Source organism: Cyrtonyx montezumae, unplaced genomic scaffold, assembly GCF_038088225.1.
Source record: "Cyrtonyx montezumae isolate F1298 unplaced genomic scaffold, pur_monq_1.0 scaffold_1, whole genome shotgun sequence".
Taxonomy (NCBI): domain Eukaryota; kingdom Metazoa; phylum Chordata; class Aves; order Galliformes; family Odontophoridae; genus Cyrtonyx; species Cyrtonyx montezumae.
The window spans coordinates 3,935,898-3,960,557 of record NW_027071825.1 but is presented as its reverse complement, the minus strand read 5'-3'; the positions used below and the strand labels follow the sequence as shown (position 1 = coordinate 3,960,557).

At 39.7% G+C, this 24,660-nt stretch overlaps 1 protein-coding gene across 6 annotated transcripts in view; it reads right to left on the bottom strand.

Moving 5' to 3' along the window:
- Positions 1-24,660, bottom strand: part of DAB1 (DAB adaptor protein 1) — a 181,012-nt gene that overhangs the window by 40,991 nt on the left and 115,361 nt on the right. For all 6 annotated transcript variants that reach the window (XM_065738277.1, XM_065738315.1, XM_065738299.1 and 3 more), the window contains 2 exons: positions 7,744-7,883; positions 5,842-5,940 (listed from right to left, as the gene is read on the bottom strand). In XM_065738277.1, coding sequence (XP_065594349.1) covers positions 5,842-5,940; positions 7,744-7,883 — 239 coding nt within the window. The remainder of the gene's footprint in view (positions 1-5,841; positions 5,941-7,743; positions 7,884-24,660) is intronic.

Sequence of the window (24,660 nt, the reverse complement as noted above, 5' to 3'; positions counted from 1 at the left end):
AATAGATAGAGCTGACGTTTTCCTCAGCACTCAGAAAGGAGGTCAGAGGGAGACCTCTGGGAGTCAGGATTAAAAGGGCTGTTTCAGCACTGCTAAGCTTGAACTGATGGGTAAGTGTACGAGGAGAGGGCTGGAAGGCAGGTCAACATTCAGCGCTGGCACCACTTGGCATGACATGATAACCACATTTATATTTGCAAAGGAAGAGATACTGATAAAAAACATAGCAGGAGCGAAAAAAAGGGATCAAGGATAGAGCCCAAGAAATCCCAGACAAAAAACTGCAGGATGCAGAGTGTAATTAGAAGCAAGTTCTAAAATCCAGAGACACAGAGGCTAGGATGAAGGACTTCATTCAAAACAATGCCAATGCAGTGCTACAGCTGCGATCGGCCACAAAAAGGCCACAGGAACTTTGGGAAGATGAATTTTAAAGAAATGAAGGAGATGAAAGCTGCCCCTGGGATGTTCTGGCCTGGATCCAGAGAGGGCTCAAGGAGGGAACCTTCACAACTTTCTGCACATCACAGCAAACACAAAAATCTGATGAACTAATCATTACCATCTCTGCAGCTCACTGCAGAGTGAGTATGAAGCAGATAAAACTATTTCCTCCCTTTATTTCTATTTTTAAATATTCGGAGATGCTCAGTGAGACTTGACAGTTTGACATTTCATCTGCTCCAGCACATGTGCTTCAAGGAGTAATTAGAGAGCCATAATCGTACCTCGATTTCTGGTCAAAGATGCCAGAACCAACAGATTTCCAATAAAGTCAAGAAGTACCTATGGTACATTTTAAATGAGGTATCTTCTGCCAACAGTGAGAATTTTCATCTTGCTAAAATTTTATTTCAGCCAACTTTAGCTGTCCTGTTAGCTATCTATCAGCATAATTAACACTGCTGCTCTCATCAGAGAAGAGTACTCAATACTTGGGTTATCAGCAAAAAAACTGCCATAGCCTCTGATCAACCTGGAAAATGCTTTACAGAAGCCTCAGCAACAACCTTAAAAAACCTGTGCTGTATAAGGTCAAGGGAGCTTAAAAGGTCGGGAAGATAAGCAAGATGTAGAAATCTAAACCCACGATTGGGTCATGTCACAACTGTAACATAAACTCACCAGAAGAGAACTATCTGAGGCCAGCAGGAAGAATGAGAGTAGTTGGCCAACATGATATACATACACCATTTTTTTTTCTTCATACTGACAGCCTGAAGAAAATGGCCACGGATTGAATTCATAAAACATGAGCACCACAGTGTTATGCTTTGCAGCACTGTAACATAGGAATTTTACAACACAGGCTGCACTCAAGCCCTGTATTTTCATAAAGACATGGGTCAGTGCTGCTGAACAACTAACCCCTCCAAAGTGCATAAGAGATAATGAAAATGAAACTCACTCTTTTGGTGCTGAACGTGCCAAAATAAGCAAAATGAAATGGTTGGCACCTTAATAGACTGGGTTACAATCCCTAGTTAAAGCTATCTCACACAAATGAGGTACTGACACGGGTCTACCATGCTTTTGGGATGACTGAAGAATCTGGGTATCTCATCTGTAATAATAGTTTGTAGAGAGATATATATATATATTGCAGTATATTCAGGTGATTTGTCTATCTCTGAGCTGACACAGAATTTTACTTTAACAGAATTCATTCTTGACTTAAAGCCTAATAATGTATTCGAGCGTTTGTCATATTTCTCTTTCACAGTGTCTGGGTTTTCCAATAACAACAGGATTTTGCAATTAGGGCAGGAATTTACAAGTATACCTCGTTAGATGAATTTAGAAGAAAGTGGTTTCTTTACTACTTTAAAAAATTGAAGTATTGTTTTTAAACACATTTTGGAAAGTAACCTACAGTAAACAAAGATTTATTGTACAATTAATAAACAATGAGACAATTACAGCCTCTTAACGGAGACCGTATTAGTCATGCGTGTCTAATGAAGCACTACTAAGCTATCACAGTGAGATAGCCTGATGTGTGTGATTAACAAAATAATACTCATAAATAGCTAATGAACAATGATGGTCCTCTCAAAATTTTGCATACTCTGCTATATGGAGTCATAGACTTCATTGCTTTCTAAGGAACACATTAACCATTCAGCTCCACCCTGCTAAGGAGCACACTACAAAACATCACGCAACTATTTGCATTTTTGCCTTTTGCAGAGCATCCTTTTAAAGACATAAAAGAAATCCTATGAAAGCCAATCAGTGCGGTGTACAGTTCAGCTTGTGTGGTACTTTGAAAGATGACATCTTGAAACCAAAATAGGGTGTAGGGTCAAAAGCTGTTTTCATACAAAAGGCAATCATGAAATTCCTGGGCTGCACTGGGTAGAAAAAGCTTGGATTTATTAATAACTAAAATACTAACTTTTTTTTTTTTACTGTTAAACCCTAAGGTGATGTGAAAATGGATTCAGGAAAAGCGAAACAATAAAAGGAAAAAAACAACAACTCGTGTAATGACAACTTTTGGCACACAACATATTTTCTTTAGTGCTAAAGATGCATTACATTGCCTGGTATCTATGGCGCAAACTCACAGCAAATTGTTGTAGCCTTCTTAGATAAAATCCTCCCAGATATTATTCTGTTTTCAACCTAACCTCCTTCATGGATAAATTTACTCAAAGGACAGAATTCCCGATGGCTGGAAAAACTGTATGATTAAAATCAATATTTTTTGATGAATATTAGGTCTGGAACCCATTAGAGCTATAAAGTGCAGGAGAAGAAAATCATGCTTATGATTTTCAAGAGTAACCCAACTACAGCCCTTCATCTGTAATGAATTATGGAGCAATTCTCCTAAGTCATCTGTATGAAGTCAGCTATGACATTGCCAATTTTTAAAAATTTGCTAGTTTTGAGCTACAGATTGATTTTTTATTGTGATAAATTAAAATCCAATAGTAGCATACAAGATACTAAGCACAGAGAAACCTCCATTTTTTCAGAATATTTTTCTCTCTTTTATAACACATCAGACTGTTGTTGTGGCAGACATGACACCAATAGCTAGTGAAAAAAGCTAAGAAAGGGCATCCTAGAGAGGTAGGCAGCCTTTATCAATGAACAGCAAATGAGCACTGTGAACAAAAATAGCATTCTGATAATCCCAAAATTGCAATAAAATGCAACTAAGGGAGGAAGCCTTGGCAGGGGGCTGGAGGGGAGCGAAAGGAGAAAGTAAACGCAGGATTACCCGGGCTGCCACATATTAAGGGCAAATTTTATTCCATGTTGCACAAATCTCAGCATTAGACCTGGAACTTTATAGAATATTATGTGGCCATCAGTTCTATGAGTGAAAACTGTGATCTTTTTTGCAGTCCCCCTTTCCTTCCTTGCCATCATGAAACAGGGGAGCAAACATACAAGGAGTAATTAGAGAGCCATCTCCAGTTTCACCTGCTAGAGATTTTCCCTGCCACTTCTACATGGAGAATGGGATTATCAGTGTCCTCATTGCACTGCACTTATTTTGTCTGGGGGTGAAGCTGATGGTACGGTGACTGTGAGGAGCTGGTAAGGAAGTCTACAAAAGCCAGCTTTAAAAGCTTGGAAATGGAAAGCACAGTGCTCCTGCTTTCAAAAAGCCACATTAAACCTGTCGGAGAAAGCACCCCACATCCCTTTGTCACAGTCCTATTTCAAGAGTGACAACCCAATAGTCCCGTACATCACTCCGGCAGCTCAGGGGCAGACATCTGGAAGGTGGATTTAAAGCTTCCCATCTATGCCTCAGTGAGTGAGTGACAGCTCTGCTATGAGGATGATATAGTTATGTCAGATTTAGAGTACAGGGTGTCAAAGTTATGAAATCTTCGAAGGAGACTTGTCATGTCCCCACCTCACTAGTTGCAGATATGAGTGAGCAGGAATGCTGCAGGAAAGGCAATTTGGCAGAACGACAGCTTTATTTCTAAAGGCATTCCTTTTCACAGTGCCATTTTATGAAAATAAATCCAACATTTGCGAAACACTCAGAGATAAGTGCCACAGGACAGGTCTCTCTCTTTCTTCTTCTTTACATTCTCAAGAGAAGACTAAGAGACTCAAACTGCTGCCTTATTGCCCTTTGCATAGGGTTTCGTTAGGAACCAATTTGCACACAAGAAAAAGAAAACAAAATATATATATTTTTTTTTTTGTGGAGTGAAAACTCTGCTCTGTGCACTGAATGAAGCTGGTATTCTCTGACAAAAGAAAAAAAGAAGGTATGCCATCATGTAGTTAAATTCTACTGTAATGTCTACATGCTCGAGGACTCATCCATGACTCTCTGCCAGCCCCAATTCTGACACTTCCTATCTCCTAGGCACAGGCTGTAATCTCAGCAATATTCTCTTAAACACTGCTTTTGTACAATTACTTTACACATGCAGTACACAACACATTCCAAACGAGCTCTTCATTCCTAACTGCTTGTATTATGTATCAGTGAGCTCAATGACATTGATTTTCTAATAATACAAATTAACTGGCAAAGATAATTTCATCTATCATCAGAAGGGTTTTATTTCTGGCATCGTGTTAAATAGTTAATCTTTCAAAAGATTAAATCAAGAGCCTTTCAAAATTCAAGGCAGAGCTTAAACTGCTATAAAAATCTTCTTAATTAGGATTAAAACAGTTAGTATGTTGTGTCTTTATATCTAAGTAGTATAATGTTTTGCTTAGGTTTCTTCCTTCAAAGCAGTTTAAAAATAACCAAACGTGTTAATTATGTGGCAAAAACCATACCAGACAGGGTAGTCTGCATCTTGCTTGACCCAGTGTTGTTAGGAAAGTGGCTGCTTGGCAACCTCAAAGTGCATCCTGAAAGTAACAGACACCACATACCTTGGATCCCATATAATATATGTACTTCCACTAATTATTATTAAAACACACCAATTCTTATGTTTACTGCACATCTGACAAAAGACTGATGTTTCTGCTAACAGGAATATCATAGAATCATAGATTTCATAGATATCCTGCCTGAGTTACTGAGACTGAAGCTACAGATACAAACAACCCCACTCTGAACTATGGGATCATGGTGGACAGTGGCAGCAGTGGCTCTCAGATTTTTGTGCATTGTTGGCTAAGGCACGCTGGTAATCCACATGGTCTGTTGGACATAAAACAGATGAGGGACAAGGTCCCTTCCAACTCAGATGATTCTGCGAACCCCAACAAAGTGTGTGCATTCCTGCTGTCCTTCCCCTTTGTCTCTTCCTTTGGGAAAACGAGCTTCACTCACCCGGGCTTGCCCACAGCTCCCCTCAGATTCCCATGGCCCAATCCAAGCCAAACTTGATCCTAACCCTTTGTCAGAAGACTCTCAGGAGTCATTTGCCCTCTGCTGCTGAGCAGTCTGAAGCAGCACTTGGAGGAATGGTGGAGCTGGGCCCACTCTGGATGAGGAAACCCCTACGGGCAGCGTTACCAGTCTGCAGATGGACCACTGGTATTTCCAAGAAGCAATTTTGGGATCTTGCAGAAGGAAAACAAATCCCTTCCCTCCACTTTCTGGCCTCAGAGCTGTGAGTTTTGATGCACATAAGGAGCATTCATGTACTCAAGTAAATTGTTCTGCAGAAGTAGCCAGGACAAAGCTTTACAATAAACCACATCCCCACGCTACACTTTACAACTCAGTCATCTAATGGCTTGTTCTGATATATGATAACCCTTTATCAAGCTTGTCAGATGTTTTATGTGTGCCTACTCTGGTGAGATATTACTGCCCAGCGAGGAAATGCTTTTAAAGGAACATCCATGAAGAGATTCAATTTGGTGCCACTGTATGACTGTTTTACTTACCCCTGTCTTTTCATCGAAGATTTTGATTCCGCCAAAGGAGACTGTTAAGAAGATTTTTTGTTTATGCTCTCCTTTCGAACGAGCCGCAGCAACAATTCCCTATTGAAACAAAGAACACTTGGGCTAATTTCATTATTCTCCTGGTTTTGTTTTCTGACAGGTGCCCACAGCAAAGCTCAAAGATTTGCTCGTGGACAATTCATCATTTTTCTGAGAATACTTAAGGGCTCTCCAGGAATAGTACCCCCTTACTTTTGGTCTTTTCCCTTTTCTCAAGGTACTACATCCCTTTCATGCTACCCAGGGATCATTGCAAACGTGCTCCCACTTTCAATCCCTATATTAGCTAATCCTCCGTGAAATTCGTTTTCTTGAAAGTTGAAGGTCATTTCTAGTGCATATCTTTCAGCTGTAAGCCATTCTGTTTTCCCTTTCCTTTGCTTTTTTTAATTTTTTTTTTAAGGCAACAACAGAAAACAAACAAACAAACAAACAAACAAAACACACAGTAAATAATCAGTGTGTAAAAAATCCCCAGGACTTAAGCTCACTTCACAGCTACACATTTACCTGGAATAAGCAAACTGAGTTTTTTGGGGAAGAAGAATCAAACTACACCTCTACACTAAAAAAAAAATCACCTGGTGTACACGGTTAGTTCTGCTCATGATCTCTGGCTTTTCCTTTCTAAGTGAACTTGCTGATACACCATTCATACGTTACCCTTCCACAGCATAACCATAAAAGAAACCCCATTTCCACCTCCTCAGGAGCCTTGCTGCCTTAGTCAGTAAATGTGTGTGAGTTGAAACACTAAACAAATTAAACAGCATATAAAAATATTTAGCCTTCATATGATGCTCAGCAATTTCAAAATGTTTCGAGGCCTTCTAGAGGTCACTGTTTCCATTACACAGACACGAATATAAAAGAGAACAAATGACCTGTCAAAAGACATCCCAAAACATGATTCCTATCCTTAGAATTCCTGCTGTTACACACTAGGTTTCTAGTACTCCCAACTTGCCTTACGACAACACAAACTTCTAATGCCTCCTTCCCTGTTTCCATCATCTCACAATACCCATCAGAACAATCTCACCACTACACAAACTGGCATCTGGAAATGGTAATCTACAAAGGAAAGAAATAGAAAGGCCTCCCCAGCAGTGCCACACCTCCCTGACTGCTTTGAGGAGCTGTGGAATGACGTGAAATATCCACTATGCCATCAGAGAGACACAAATGCTGTGGCAGCCACAGTAAGTCTGTAGTGTATCTTTTAGACCCAATTAATTCTTGATTTGTAAATTATTGACCACGTCTTTCTTTTACATTGCTGCAGCGTAAGGTGTGTGGCACACTTTGCTGCTTATGCACGAATAACCACCTACACTTGCCTGCTCCACAGGACTGGAACCAATGCTCTGTCCAACCATACCTCCTGAATTTGTAACTCCTTAACCCCACTGCTCCATATCTGAACACTACACCCACACCACTACTCATTCCTTCCTGCCCACCCCAGCAGCAAGTAATGGTTAAAGGGAAGGCTGGAGTTCATTAGCACTGTCATACACAATGTTCCGATGTATTATTCTTCATGGTGCTTCACCTCCCCTTTTGCATAATAAAACTTCTCAATTTGCAGTTGTGTTGTTTGCAATTTGAGGACAAATTGCAGTGGTGTCAATCACGAATAACTACTGAACTTTGAGACAATGTATTAAAATTAAACTGGGATAAGCAGCACCAGCCAGGAGTTCATGTAAAATTGACTGATTTTGATGCATAATTAACCAGAGCATGACTTGGTGTCACGAACAGAGAATGAGCAAAAGTTCAGGTTGAAATGCTCTCCCCATGCCTCCGTAACATGAAACATTAAAGGCTGCACTGCACCTTGAGCTTCATCATGGAGTCCTGGCATAGCTTGTCTCCCCGTGCGGCAGAAACCTCATCGATCCCAATCAGCTTTGCTTTGTATCGGACACCGTCACCTTTGAACCTCTTTATTAAAGTGGCTTCACTGCGATCCTGACCTGAAAAGACATAAGGGAAACACAGTGACATTTGCAGGCAAATAAATGAATAAAAACTCCCAATTTAGAAGTAAATCAGATCCGACTCCTATCTCAACATGCGAACATTTGAATAAAATTAGAAGAAATGTACAAGTTCAATAAAACCTTTTGACCTTACTACCTCACACGAATTCACAGTGGAATTGTTGCCGTACAAAATCTTCCTCACAAAATTTGCACACAAATTAGGTTTACGGAAATAAGAGATAAGCCCAAATCAGACCTCACAAATCTGAACACTTCTGATCTTCCTGGGTTGTTTTAATCCCAATACCCTTGAGAATTCTTCATTTTGCAGACAAAACTCTAGCAGAAACATGCTGCTATTCCCTCGCATTATAACTTATCTAACCATAGCAACAATACTCAGGCTATTACCATTTCAATAACAAAAAAAGCAAACGATGTTATTTTCTTAAAGAATACTGCTGCTCAAAAACCCACACAATAAATATCAGCTCCTTGTTCTGTTCCTTCTGTTGGTAGACACATACAAAGGGACATCACTAGGAGCGCTGGCTCTCACTCGTTCAACCCGAGAAGCTAAAAAATGGCATGAGATGTTTCTTAATCAAAAAGCAATCACAGGTTAATAAAACTCAGCACTGATAGGGTCAGTGTACATAAACTACTATGTGCAGACCAGACTGAGCCACACAACGACGACACTACAGCAACTTATGAAAGGCATTTTGACTGTAGAAATATGAGCACTTTTCAAACTTCTGTTTCTCATCCCCAGCAAGTGTCTGCAGAGGGGTTTATTTTGTGTCATCAGTCTTCCTAAAAGCGATTAAAGGTATTTTCGTCAGCTGTCTTTGGATTTTTGTGCTAGAATCTGAAACGAAAAGCAACAGCAAGCTGTGAATAACTGCAAGCAAGGAGGCAGCTAAAGCCCAACACCCACAGCACAAACAAGCAAACAGAATTGGGACACCCTGAAGAACTGGAAATTTTTGGCCTCCAATGGATTCCAGCTCCAATGGACCAACATTGCTTGAATTTATACTGCTAGCAGCTTGGAGCTCCAGCCACAAAATTCACCTTGTTCTCCTAGGTACTGTAAAAAAAGGAACAAGAAGCTAGAGACAGCTATCAATGAACCATGGTAAGTCTAGTTTTAGACAACTGCATTTGAGAATTTGGGCCACAAATGTTCTTTAAACTTATTCCTAATTGGACACTCGGATTGAAGCACAGAAAAACACCATCCAAAGGAACAAAAAATTAACACAATCTGTTTCGGCACAAATAGTTTTTGATAAGTAGGACAACATTTGGAGGAAAAAAGCCCTTTTGTTGTGCATTTTTACTAAAAACTTCTTTTCCAGCAGGTCAACTTTGCTAGTGTAACACACACACACCAAGGGGATGAACAAACTTGGCTCAAAACTATGGAACTGAAATTTCTACCATCTCACTATGGGAATATAAAGATAGCATATGTGACCAAGAAAGAATACTTCCAAATGAAGAACCTCACTTGGCTTTCTTTCGCCTATCACACAGCACAGTCCATGCTGTGATCTAAGAGCAGGCAAAATATTTCAAGTATATTGAGGCCTTTGTGCATATTTGAGCACACAAATACCATTTCTTTCAATGACAAGGATCTGCCCAGAGCCATGTTTTGATGCCTTATTTATAATTCCTAAAAATAAGGCAGCTGAGGAGGGTTGCTCTGCTAGTTCAGAGGCCACCCAACTGTCTCTTTTGATTTATTTTCACTCCTGCTCGCTTGGAAGGAAATAAACAACAGGTTGAAACTTCATGCACTTACATGGTATTTAAAGAATAAGTAAATAAAGAAAATAAGCAAACAAAATCCAATAAATGAGGCACAAATGATAAATCTCAAACTTGAAGTAATGCTAATAGCGTGCCTTGGGGGAATGCCAAGGCAGATGTTGGCACTGCCAGCCAGAACTGATGAAAAAAACCCTTTCCACTTTCAGCCCCCAATGTGGGGCAGGAGGGAGAACATCTGGAGACACAACAAACTACAACAATCACAGTGGACTTTTCTGTATGTCTCCTACACTTGCAAAGATATCCTGTTGATTCGCAGTAAATAAAAATCAATTCCAACAGCTTTCTTGCCAACAATTTTCAGCCTTACGTCTTCATTATAGCAGAAGGCAGCTGTTAGCTAATAGTAATATCGCTGCGACTCTGTGCACGTAAGCATTGCAGAGTGCTTCCAGAGTCATGATAACGAGTGTGCATTCACCCAGTTATTTGAACATTTATACTTATTCCAACCTATGATCTATTTTTCAGAATGAAAGTAAATCTATGACATTAATAGCCCATTCAAACACAACGTATGGCTATATTTGCTTACGCGCAAGCCCCGTGTTAATTACGACCCAGATTAAGTAGGATGAAGTGCTTTTGGGATAAATGACTGGAAAAATCATCAACCTGAAAACGATGTCGATATTTTAAACTGTGGTGGAAACTGCAAATTACTACAGACTACAAATTCAGCCATAAAAACCCTAGAGCATATGTCCCAGCAGAAGCCTAGAGAATGCAGATATGCACTGCCCTCTGCTATGCACCAGCCAATCCGCAACATGTCACTTTTCTCTGGTGTATGGCCATATCTCCTCCATCCACGTTCACACTAGCTTTCCAAATCTTGGTGGTGCTATTTGCACTGGAAAGCTTTCCACCTTTCATTATTAGACAATTGTTTAGAGCAAAACTAGAACGTGTTTAATGGCAGGTACTTATTTCCATCAACATGTATTTCCTTAGGTTTCCATTTTAGTGTTGGGATTTTTTTTACTACACAGAACTCCACACTTGCTGAAGCCACAGTGGGTGAGAAGCTCTAGCCCATGCCAGCTGCCCACCATCTCCTGTACAGGAAGAGTTCTTCATCAGAAGACCAGCATCATTAGGCCATTCTAAAACGATCCTAAATTAAACCTTTGGATTATACTTTGTTACCTTCAAGACTGATGGTTACTGTCCAATGATTTGCTCTCAAACTCCTTCATAAATTATTTTTCATGAATCAAATATCCCAAGCCCTTGTTTGCAACCAAACAGAAACATCTTGCCGTCCAGTAGGAAACCAGAATTGATACACATGCCCTGCACTGAGAAATGAATGCAAAAGCAAAAAGAACACCTACAACAATGTCACACAAACTCAATTTACAAAGGTGATCACTTTTAATTAGAAAGCGTGCCACTGTTGACATAGGCAAATTAATGTTTTGTTTGAGGCATTGGATTTGTGATCCTCAGAGGCGCTTTACATGTAAATGTCTGAGTAATTACTGTATCTATTCTTCTTTATGTCACTGCTCCCCTCGAAGCCACATGTTTTCCAGTTGCAGCCACTTCTCACTAAGCAACAAACATGCCTTTGCTGCAGGGTTGCAGCTCTGCTCTTGGTCTTGTGCAATCCTAAGATCACCACAAATTCCCAGAGAGCTGTGATGCAACATGGTCCAGCATTTGCAGCTGAAGCAGAGAGGCTTACCATTGCATCAGGTTTAGGATACTTTATTGATCTACTGTATTAAATCTACTGTAAATTAATAAATGATGCTTTAAATACATTCAATCATTTTTATCCAAGGGAATATGCCTTAAGATTCCTTCATCAAGCCAGAGGCAGACTTGAACTGCAAACCCAAGGTACTCAACCCAAATACTTAAGTACATTCAACCCCAAGATGTGACCGTAAAGAAATTCCCAAAGCCTTCTCATACAGTCCAAGGGGAAAATGCAGCAGAAAGTCCAGCTCTGAGCAGTGAGTGCAGAGTGCCTGAAGACAGCTCACCTTCACCCCAGTACAAGTCCAGAACCAGGCTGTCACAGCTCTCAGTCCCACAGAGCATTGAGCCAGCAGTGCAGTATTATGCCAACGTGTTGAGCAACCCAGGGGACTTGTAAGTAAGGGTATTTCACAAACAGAAAAAGAAAATAAACCAAGGCATCACAGCAGTAAGTGCAGTGTTGCTTTTCCTGCATGCTCTTCTAACATACTACGTACGTATTCTTCTCAGCATCCAGCAATTTAAACCAATAGCCCTGGAAATGGCTATATCCTTTATTTAAATGTGTGAAGCCCTCAGGACATAATCTGAATTTCTTGATTTTATGACCGTAAAATATATAATGATATTATCACCAAAGTCAATAACATGCTCCTGGCAATCAATTTGCTGAAGTACGACACACCAGTGTCTGTTTTTTCCCTTTCCTTTTCTAACTAATAAACTGTCAAAGTTGTATTCACCACACATTCAAATTATAAACCTGAATAATGCTGCCTTAGATCTCGCAGGGCTGCAAAACAATCACACCCGAGCTTATAAACAGCCTACATCTGCACGGGGACAATTAGCATTTTTATAGCACCGGTGCAGAGGAGAACACAAAACACTGCAAGTGCAGAGTGACCTCCAAGACATGGCACAGGCTGAAGAGTTGTGAATTAATTGCTCTGTGAGAGACGTTTCCCATCAGCTGTGCCCCTATTTCCATGTATATATTTATCCACACTTCTATGTATTTGCACATACGCACTGCGTGCAGCTTCATTTGGTAACAATTATCTAAGAAAATTCACGGTAATTTTAATCAACTACAGATTTCCCCAGGAAAAAAAAATAAGTGCATAACTAGGTGTTAAAGAGAAAATATTCACACATAATTACATGTACCTTTCAGTACAGCAGACACTGAGCAGCAGCTCATGAAAGAGCCATGAGCAGCTCAGATGAGCTCCTCTCCTTGATGGTGCACAGAACCACAGTTCCAATGCAGAGCACCCAAAAAGAAACTGGGACTTGTTGGTGAGTCCACAGTGCCTCGGGAACACAACTGTTTCTTCACAGTGTAACAGACAGCAGCACGTCTAAATGGGATGTTTAAACTACACAAAGGAATAAATGCCCAAATCCTCCTCCCATCTGTTAATCTAATTTTTGAAGTCTTCTGCTCAAAGCAGAACATTCCAAGTTGCTGGATCTTGTACTTGTCACTGAAGTCTTTGGGAACACGACTGCCCCAAAGCACCTAGGAATCGGAAACAAAAATAAAATCTTTTCCTTTGTTTAAGATCACAGATTTTAGAACAGAAAACACACAATATTCAGCAAAGTACGTGCATGTGGTTTAACCTCTGGAGTTATCACTAGTGTTCTCTTCCCCTAACTAAATTCCCTAAAAGACTTTTTCTTACAATTACCAATTTCCAAGGATATAAGTGCCTCTTTTCTACATAGAATCCTATTGAAAGCTCTTGGTTACAGTATGTGAGTGCAATCTGAATGTGATGGAAGTAAACTTGTCTTTTCACCACTCCAGAGTGATATTGTTAAAGGTCTGCAGGAGCTCGAATGGAGTTCTTGTTCTCCAAAAAGCAGTGATGCAGTGACAGAGGCTGCCCAGGGAGTGGTGGGGTCACCACCCCCTGGAGGTGTTTCAGACTGTGGGGATGTGGCACTGAGGGACATAGTCATTGGTCATGGTGGGATGGGTTGGGGATCTTGGAGGCCTTTTCCAACCTTGAAGATCCTATGATTGTACTTTTACGTTGCCTAGCTAACACTGAAGGGACATCTCGAGAGCCCTCTTGAGAAATATTTCATTAAGAAAGCGATGTTGCAAAGTATAAGAACATAAAGCCTCATCAAGCTAGCTTTTAAGCCTCCTTCTGTCCAGAATCCCACCTCTTCCTGTGGGCTGCCCTGCCTGGCAGTGGTGGCAGGACACACGAGCCTCATCGTTGGGCATGGAGACGGAAACCTCCTTGCTGTTCTGAGGATGCTTCTGCTCAGAAAAAGGTAAAAGACCCAATTCCGACAGCAACACACTTGCCTAAAGTGCAAATATAGAGAATATATATACTTTTGAAAATGACAAACCATTTAAAGAGGTGAAACAGAAACCACTCTGTAGTCTCAATGAACTCCTATCACGATTAAATTTTAAAACATTTCCTACAATTTTAAACACAGATAAGGGCCCTCCAGGAAAACTCAATCATCATTCAGACTATCATCTCAGCAGTATTTCCCAATTGTTCAGCACTGCTATTCACTCTAACCTCCAACTGAGAGACTTTATGGCTCCTGGCACCATTAGCCTGTGAATTACAGTACTCAAAGACACCTACACAGCCCAGCTCGCAGAACCAAGTTTACTATATAAATAAATAAGATGTTTCCGTAGTATTTGCTGCCTTTGATCAGAGCTTTATGAGCAGAGATGTCATTCACAAGGTGACAGCAACTGTGCCTGCCAAGTTTTTATCTTAACGTGCTGTATCTACATGAGCTAGTACATAACAAGATGGACATTTTACTGTCTCCAAAGCAAAATGGTTGAGTGGAATAGATTATTTCTTTATACTACAAAGAAATACGTGTGAGTATGTCAAGAGAAGAATTCAATTATTTACAGAGAAAGCCTCAGAATAAAATAACATTTGATTAAACTTTTGGACAAATCTCAGTGCTAGAGAGGCTGGGGTGAGCACGCCGGAGCTGGCAGTGACTGAGCACACACGCTCCATGGGCAGATGACAAAGCACTCATTTTAGATTTAGCCAGAAGGCTCACTGATCAATTTTATTTTCTTAGATGGTCTTTGAGATGACAGTGTATGGGCACATCGTCAGACACAGAAATGACCAAAAGCTGAATGTAATTAAACTTCCTTTCAGTCTCCATGCTGTGCAAGTCTTCATAAATCTCCAAGAGCCATTTTGTAAGGTGCCTTTCTACAGGCTGCAGGAGCAGCTAAAATCCTGAATTCTGCTATAAACTGAAATACGACACTGCAATAAAACTTCATTTGAGGTAGTAGCCTTGCTCAGCAAGCTCTAGGGAATGGACAAAAGTGAAGCGAGGAGAAGTTGGTGGTCCATTTTCTGCTTAAGTAATTGAGAGTAAAAATTAGGTCTGCAGCACAACTAGAGGAGAATGAAGAAGAGAGTTTTCTGTGGCTTTTCTTTCTTTAGAAACAGAAAGCAGCTCAGCAAACTTTGTTCACCATGCGTTTCAAACTCAGGCAAATATTTAAATCAAGTAGACATCCAAATGTTAAGTAAATGTAGACCTTGGGAACACAGGGTCATCAACCAGTTCATCCCTCACCCATCTCAGTATGGAATTATATGTTTCTGGGACAAATTATTTTGATTAAAAGTGACTGAAAATGTTTGCTCCACCTCTTCATAGTTGTGACTGATTTTACAGTAACCTGCAATTAGTATTAACAAGCAAACAGTTTTACAGGTGCAAAGTAAAAGCCCAGACCCTTTGAAAAGAAAGGGACACATTACAGCTGCACAAATATGGCCAACCAAAAAGGCTAACAGACAGCATCAGTTGTGAACATCCGCATAAAGGGGCTCCACAGCAGCAAGGAGAGGCCACTTCAAAAGGTGCTGTGAAATTGTGTCATTTCCCAACCAACTCTGAACTGGCTGAGGTGATTTGCAGGAACAATTTTAATTAGACTGCAACTAATCCAGGACACAAACTTGCATGCACTTATACACAGTGCCCCAAAGTCACACCGAGATACACAAATTCACAATTTACACTTCAAAGCACACATATGCATTTTGTTGATGAGCCTCTCCAAGAATTTAGCTATTCTTATGTATAACAAGAGAAAAAGGGTGGAGAATCAGTTCACTTCCTACAAAGGCCAAATACTTGTGCTGCCCTAAGATAAATGTTAAGTCTCTGAGATTGTAAAAAGAGCAAGAAAAGGTTATGCTCTGATTAGCATTCCCAAATTTCTCACATGTTCAGTAAGAGATAAACCTTTTTATTCAATTACGTACACTAAAGTCACTAAAGAATAGCAGTAGCCCCAGACAACTAAAGCAGTAGGACAAATCACTGACCTACACTTCAGCCTCTCTTGTCCACAGCATGATCTTGTGATGCAACAGCAGTATGTGCATCCACAGAAATATGTCAGTGTAGAGGGCTGAATATCTGCAGATCACTCTGCAGAGTTTGTGCTTCTGTCCCCTGACTGAATTGGCTCAGCTTGTCAAATGATGCATCAACAAAAGCCAAGTGCTTGCTCCCCTAAGAACATCAGTCTCAGAGGCAGCACAAGGTTCTCCCCTCCATGGTCAGCTCTGAAACTCAGCCTACCCCATAGAATCACAGAATCATTTAGGGTGGAAGAGACTTAAGGTCATCAAGGCCAACTGAAAACTTAGCACTGCCAAGCCTACCACTAAACCATGAAACCATGTCTGTAAGCACAACATCTACTTGTCTTTTAAACTCTTCCAGGAACAGTAACTCAACTACTTCCCTGGGTGGCCTGTTCCAATGCTTCACAACCCTTTCAGAAAAGGACTGTTTTCTAATATCCAACCTAAACCTCCCCTGGCGTGACCTCATACTTCTCATCACCCAAACACCACTTATGCCCTTACCCCACTGAGTAAAGACTCCAGCAGAAAAGCCACATCGGGCACCATAGTATTATAGAATCTTTTGAGTAGAAAGGGACTCTTAAATGTCAGATGACATTTAAGCCCAACTCCCCTCAACCTACAGCTCAGCCAGGCTGCACTGAGCTCGGTACAGCCTGTCCCTAAATGTCTCCATGAATGCGGCTTCCTCCACTTCTCTGGGCAACCTGTTCCATGCTGTGACACCAATGTCATCCTGCAGGACTACTTTGCACTTTTTTTTTGCTACGGCATAAGTGACACTGACTGTTAAGTCTGGGTTTATTGGTCATCCTGATGATAAAGTACAGTTCTTCAATGTGCAAACCAATAACTCTGGCTGAAAAAGCTGAGTCCAAGACCATGCCATTGGAGACAGCACATGGCCTCTGGGGGAAATTAGATACACACACTACAAAGCCTCCTCCAGTACAGAAAAAAGAGAAAGAACAAAAATGACATGTAAAAAATCCAGTCAGTAGTTTTACAGGAAATATTCTATGATGACATTGATTCAGTAAGAAAAGCAGCTGCTATTTATTTTCCACGGGCAAACGGAAATACCAGTATTCACCACATGGCAGTCAACAAGAAAACATAATGCCATTTCCCTCTTGAAATTGTTCACTTTATGCAATCCAGTGTTTCAGGGAGAAAATTATTTTCATTTTGGCTTCCCACTGCCTCTGCAACATCAGAGAATGTCTCTCCCTGTTGGAAAAACAATGGGAGGCAAAGAGAAAAGCAGCTTTATTCCTGAGACTTTGGGCTAAAAAACACCATCAATTTCAAAATTACAACAGTGGCAAAGTACTTCTTTCAATCTGGTCCTTTCATTTTTGCCTCCTGCTGCTGCTCCTATTGTCAAAGTGGCAGCAGGAGGCAGAAATGAAAAGACTACTGCGGGCAATCACCCCATGGCAAAAAGTTAATAAGAAGTGAAACATCCCAACACCAAAATGGATTCCAGAGGTAAGGGACTGGAGTTTGTGCCTCTCAAGTGTGTGATGCCATGGAGGATCAGCACACCAGGACAGTTCTTGTTTCAGGAACCATGCTGCTAAGGCATCAAGATTTGGGGGTGTTGCTCAGGAAATCAAGAATTCAAGAACTAACAGAAAAGTGATAAGAATACAATAACAAACCCCAGTAACGAACCCCAATAACAACAAAACCCACTTCAAGTAACAGCAAAGTAAATAATTCAACTTGCAAAAGCTGGGATCATTTTTTAAGATGTTGGGTGTAAAGGCACAAGGTGCCAACCTCACCCATGATGGCTAAATAAAAAAAAATGTTGGTAGTGTGTACATAGGAACAGGCAAAAGGCCAAATCCAACTGCTTTGTGCTACCAGAATTTCTACAAAGTTAAACATTTTAACAGATTTACTGCACTTGAAGACCAGTACCTACAGTATATAAGACAGAAGGGCAGGAAACAACCATCAGTCCTGAGCAGTTCCTGAATGTCTCTGCTTTGGTGCTGCTTCCTTACAGACCTAAAGATGGGCACATCTTATCCTTTGTTGAGACATGTATGGGTGTCAAAGGGACAGTTTAATCTATTTATATATCAAACTATTACAAATCTATTACCTATTTATAGATCATTGATTCCTATTTATAGGAAGTTTTATGTTGTTGGAATAAATCAAGCTGGAGATCAGGACTTCCTCCTCAGTTTGTCTCCACTAAAGGCTTGGTAGAGAATATATTTGCCAAAGTTATACATGCATTTTTACTACCTTTGTGTTAATAAGAGTTCATTACAGGAAAGTGAAGTCATAATCCTCCGAAGGCTGTGGGAAAAGAAGTGTGAACAAGTTGAGCTCATCCAAGATGGAGAAAAAACTGGGAAGAGAGAAGAAGAGCTAATGATGATGATTAGGATATTATTCTTCATTGCATGAATTATACAAAAGAGGATAAGATTTTCTTCTTGGAAATTGGGCCAAGATAGTTACCTTTCTACCATTAAAAAGAAAAAGCAATAAATGCACTACCATTTATTGTGCTAGAACTGAACAACAAAAATTTATGAAGCCTGAAAACTATATTCTATGCAAAGTGAACCTAAATGGCTTCATCACCTGCACTGGTATTTTAAAATAAAGGAAGATGATGGAAAAAATAAAAATCCATATAAACTCCAAAGGAGGAGTTTTATATTAACTTAACCTGTGCAAAATTCTTGTCCTATTAACTTTAAGGACACACAGATAAAATCAGTCTGCTGAAATCAACACAGCCATTAAGAACAGCCTCAGGGAGAGAAATAGAATCTATTTATATCATTAAAATATTGCCAGACTTCTAAAACATTATTATTCCTTGTACAGCTCTGATTATCTTCCGAAGAGCGTATTTTGCCTACTTGGTGTGAGAATCCAGTTGCTTGATCACTGGTACCATGAAGCTGTTCATACTATTTCTAACATGGTAGCATCTTGCAAGGCCATGCTGAAAGCACAGACTGTGCAATGCATGAGTCCTCTTTTGGATTGCAACCCAATGCCTTCCCAAGAACTTGCCTATCACTTATTCGTTTACAAAAAAAAAAACCTGACCATGTCTAATCTCCATGAAAAAAAAAAAGAAGTCAAATAATTTAATGTGTGTATGAAGCTTAGTGAATTATAAGATAAGGCATTGCTATGCCAGGTTAGTATGCTATTAGCTGGGGGATTCTCAAGCATCTGTCATGCAAAGTAGGTCAATTTCTAGCCATATAATTCTGATTATGTCAAAATATTTATTCATGAGTTTTCTAATTCAACATACTTCAAATAAGTCATATTTATGTAAAAAAAAAAAGTTACATCTAAATTATGGTTGCTAACAACTGGGTTATTGCAGCTTCAAACAATCTGGTAATCCAGAGACATGGATGATGTTTTTCCCTTGTAACATACTAGGCATTAACAGAATTGTTTCTATTTCCTCTTTTTTGTCTGCTTTCCCAAGGAAACTCCTGTTCCAGTGAGAGATTTGGAATGACACCAAGCTGGGATGAAAAGCTGCAGGTGAGATTCCTGCAGTAACAAGGAGATGGAAAATTCCATTACCCAGCTAAGTTCATGTGTGATCACTTGGTCATATTAAGACAGGAACAAACAGCAGACCTGGGACTTTCAGGTCTATTGCAGGAAAAGGCCTCCAGGATCACATTTGTCCTTATTCCACTGCATCCTCCTGAAGCATTCAGACTGTCTGTGAGTTTTCCTTTGCTTCTATCAGTACCTGTTTTATCAGAAGCCACATAGCGGATTCCACTTTTTACAACCACGTCATAATAACACGCCCTCTGATTTAGGCTTGGCAAGAAGTCAAATCTTTAACTTTCCTCCCTAGTCACTTGTTGCCTCAGCCTATATTTCATCTTCTTGTACAATGCTAGGAAATACAGTTGGAAAATGCACAGTGCTATAATTTCTAAGGAAAAAAAAAAAGGCTAATTGTTCAATTTAACGTGCTGTGTTTTTGTTTTTTTTTTAATGCCATTTTAGCCATGTATGGCTAAGCCAAAATAAAAAGAAACTCTTCAGAGCAAAGCCCACAAGAAGTGAAAAAGAAAGCATAAAGGCTACATGCAGGTTCTCCTCCTAGCTCATAAGAAGTCACAGAATCACAGAGGTTGGAAAGGGCCTCTAGCCATTACTGAATCTGCTAAAACAGGTTCCCCACTATAGGTTGCACAGGTAGGTATCCAGACAGGTATCCTCTGAAGAAGGAGGCTCCTCCACCTCCCTGGGCAGTGTGTTCAGGTGCTTTGTCACCCTCACTGTGAAGTTCTCACGCATATTTCTTCCTATGTTCCAGTTTAGCATGTAAAAAGCATATATACTTCTATCGTCAACAGGAGTTTGGCTTCCAGACTAAATAGGAAGGAATGGCTTTAACTTTCTGCAGTTAAAAGCTTGTCCCTGATCAACTGAGAAAGATACATGAGCCCTTTTGATTGTCTGTCACCTCTGAATACTAACAAATCTTCAGGTTGCCTTTAAACAACCATGACAGAAAGGTTGCATCTGAAACAATTACTAGATGATGGAATTCTGTAAATCACCAACCATACAGCTGCTTTTACAAGCTTTTAAATGTATTGTTTTGGCCACTGTGAACCATCATTAAGAAGCTGTACACTGCCCTTGAAAGTTTACTTCTCAGACACCTTTAGGAGCTGAACAAAGACCTGAGCACATTACGTCTCCTATTTGCTCGAGCTACCACATACACACACAGCTATGTTTTGTCAAAGACCTTTCTAATCACAGATAAAAAGAGGGTATTCATTCTTATTAAATGCTTTCAATTACCAATGTCCTGATATTAATTTTCTAAATGTCCTTCTGCAGGGGTAATCAAACCACAATCTGTGTTCCCTTTGTGAGGCTGTTTCTCATGCAATGATTTAAATGCTATATTTTGTTTCATCTTAATAGCTTTCCCCTAGGCCTTTTTGGTAGAGTCTGCAGGCATTCAATATAATCTGATTGTTGACTTTGTCCGTAGCAATTACCTAACTGCCTACTGGACAGGTTTGAAAGTATCACAACATCCACTAATAAGACTAATCTCAGAACTACCATTTAAGAAAAAATCTTTTAAAATTTAAATGCCAATACTTTCTTCAGTCACTCTCCTACATGATACCACAAAAACAAAATCTATTTGACATGAGGAACATCAAAACTGAGCTAGAAATGGCAGATCAAAATAAAGAGTCTGGAAGTCAAAAAAGCATTTCCACCATACAGATTTTATGGTTAAAAATGACTGATATATAAAAAATCCTTCATATTTTAGGAAATCTAACATTAGCATAGCACAAGGAATTACAGCAGATGGAGAGAAATAAGAAAAGTTTGATCCTTAGGATTATTTTTTTTTTTTAGTTTGACTTCATTTCAAGTGATCACATTTTACCTTTTCACAGATCTCAAACATTAGGCAATGGCCACCTGAATGAAATATCCCACGAAAATCCCACTGCTTCACCCTTCGAACAAAGTACAACTGTGCTGACGTGGGAAATGAGAACCCACTCGGAATTCAAAGGCAAATTCTAGAGCATGGGTGTCCAACCTTTTGGCTTACCTAGTCCACACTGAATGAGTGGGAATTGTCTTGGACCACATATAAAATACATGACATAGTTAAAGTATACAGCTAACAAAACTTTCTGTTCATTTCTATTTTTTATTAAAACATTGAAAAAGAGACCAACAAAACCATAAAACTCATGGGTTGAACACATATGCTCTACAGTACCAGAAAATCAGCACTGTAGCATGTTTCAAGGATCACAGGATCACAGAACTGTAGGTGTTGGAAGGGATCTCTAGAGATCATCGAGTCCAACCTCCCTGCCAAGGCAAGCTCCCTAGACCAGGTTGCACAGGTAGGCATCCAGGCAGGTCTTGAACATCTCCAGAGGAGACTCCGCAACCTCTCTGGGCAACCTGTTCCAGTGCTCCATCACCATCACACATGGATCCTACATGCGAACCAGTAAAACACATTTCAAGAAATCCAAGAATTGATTGTTACCAATATCTACCCAGGTTGGTAAACAGACTAAAATACCATGGATTTGTTCTCTTCATTTTTAAAACACAGTGTGTAAATGCTCAAGTGGAGAAAAGGTCAAATTGCCCGTTTTACTTTGGCCAGTAAGATTTACTTATTGGCTGGCAAAGTGGTGCCTTAGTCAAGTCTGAGCTGATTGAACATACTGGGGAATAATGGCACCGCAAAGCTCCAAAGAATTAATAATAGTAGACAAAACAAGACTCATTTAATCAGCTATGTATTTCTCTGATTATAACAAACAAAGAAACAGGATTATATGACAATTTCTAGAGCTTAGTAAACTTCAGCAGTGCCTTACAATGAAGCTTTGGCAAGAAATAAGTGAAATACAAAGATTCATCATGTTGAGGCTGTGTAAACAGTTTCCATTTATAGAAATGTATCCTAGCAACTCATAAAAATGGTTTTAAAAGGCAGTTGGACAAAAACAATTTGGAAGAAAAACAGATGTAATTACCGAACCAGAGAGCCCGGTGGTCCTGAGCTGGTCGTGCAGTCGCTTCTCAACTGTGATTCAAGATACTGAGAAATGAAACACCAGGACAGACACATGCTTTAAAACTAACACCTGCAGGAACAACTACAAAGCAGTGCACCAGAATCAGCAGAATTCTGAATTTTGCCTGCCTTCCTTACACTGAAAGTAGAAATGATTGCTAGACATGTACCTCTTGGTTTCTATCTGCTTGTTGTTGGACAGATACGAAATGCAAAGTTGAATTTTATTCATCAGGAGTTCACTCAATTCCATTGTGAATCAACTCTTTTTATTTTATTTTAATCTCATTTTTCAGAAGAAAACAGAGAAGAGACTTGCATAATGGTGTGCAGACCTTGATTAAATGCCTAATCCATAATTCAGTAGAAAGATTCTGCTGACATCACCAGCAATGAAAAAGGTTCATAAAATCTATCATGAATACAAAAGGAGCCCAAACTATATTTCAGGATTAGTATTCAGACGACAATTGCATATGCATTATTATCAATGGGGATAAACCCATGTTCATACATAACAGGTCACCTTATAAAAAACTTGGAAGCTGAAACACAACAGAGAGCTCTCTGTTTCTGAGCAGTGAACACTCACCATATTATTGTGGATGACTGATTGTTTACATATGGACTACAATACATGGCACATACAGAATAATTACCTATTGGGCTGTAAATTCAGATACTGTTTGGTAATTAGCTTGGTCACCAATCTTTGCAACTGCACTCAGAAGTGGTTCTAGGTGGCAGTAGGTAGGGAACAGACAGATTCACAGTTTGGTGTTGAAGAACTCAGCAAAGGATTCTCAGGGGAGGAGCGGTTGGGGCTTTTTTATTGGATAGGGTTGCTTTTTAAGCCAATATTTACCATAAATTCCCGTGTGAGGATTAGATATTAGGAAGAAAGTTCATCATACTGAGCATCTATTGGGGAAGAAAATTCTTTTTTAACTAGCAAAGAGACATACAACTCCCTCAAAATTTGCATTTAACGGTTGTCCAGAGGATATTTTTTTCCACAAGAAATGTTACTTAATTTTCAGTCTCACATTGCATCCTGTATATTCAGAGACATTTGAGTAATTATTTGATTTTTCATTTTTCCAAAAGGTAAAATTTTAATAATTCTACTATGAAGCATGTCAACAGATGCATTATCAAACCAGTGATAAATACTGCACATTTGATTTTGTTTCTTTTGATGAAACTATCATCATTTACGGCACATCCTCCAAGTTGTATAATAGGGACCAAATCCAGAAATCTCTGCTTGATTCATACAGAAGGTGTCATGGTCTGAAACTTGTGATCTTGAGCTTCACTGAATTCACATTTCTATGAATTTAAAGCATCCATTTCTCTTCAGAGCATGTTGCACACCACTATTAAAAATCACAGTTCGTAGAAGTGGCAGAGCACTCATATCAAGCAGAACCTCCATCCCTACTTCCAAGATCCCCAAGCACCAGCCAAAACCTACGTTAAGCTTTGGAGATCCTCTTATTGAGAAGGATGCTATGGCAATCAAGATCCTCTGCAAAACATGTCAACGAAAGTCCCTTAAATTTAGTGGGATGAACCTAGATTTTGCAGTATCATATTCTTTCCAATAAGTTAATTCCAATCTGGTCCATCCTGACCCGGATGGCAGTGACACAATCCCTGAAACACCCTAATCCAGAAAGAACAGCTTTGCAAATCAGTGGCCTCTGGTGTATATATATAATTCAATGACCTTGCCCAACTGCTTTCTGAACTTTGGGCATCTGACCCAAAGCTGCAGTCCAAATCACACTGTGACAAGGAGTCTCCTGGTTGAGCAACCTCATTCTGCTCTCTCCAAACCCAGCCCTCACTGACTCTTATTTTGCCCACTTATTTTTGTAGAAATAAACTTTAAAGTGTCTTCTCCTTCCTGGCTTGTGGTACTAGTTCTGAGTGACTGACATCAGCCCTTTGATAAAGAATACAAAGACCATTTTATTACCATTACCTCTCCTAATTCATTTATTAATTCTGAACTTTTAACACCTACAGTCTCAAGCCACTTCTTAAGAAAAGGGCAAAAGATAATCATATGAAAACTAAACCAAAATTCAAGTGGGAAGTAGCACACCTAACACTACGCTTGATTTATTTCAGAAAACCTTAAGATCTTTTGTTCTAAATAGAGTCACTGACCTAGAAACAT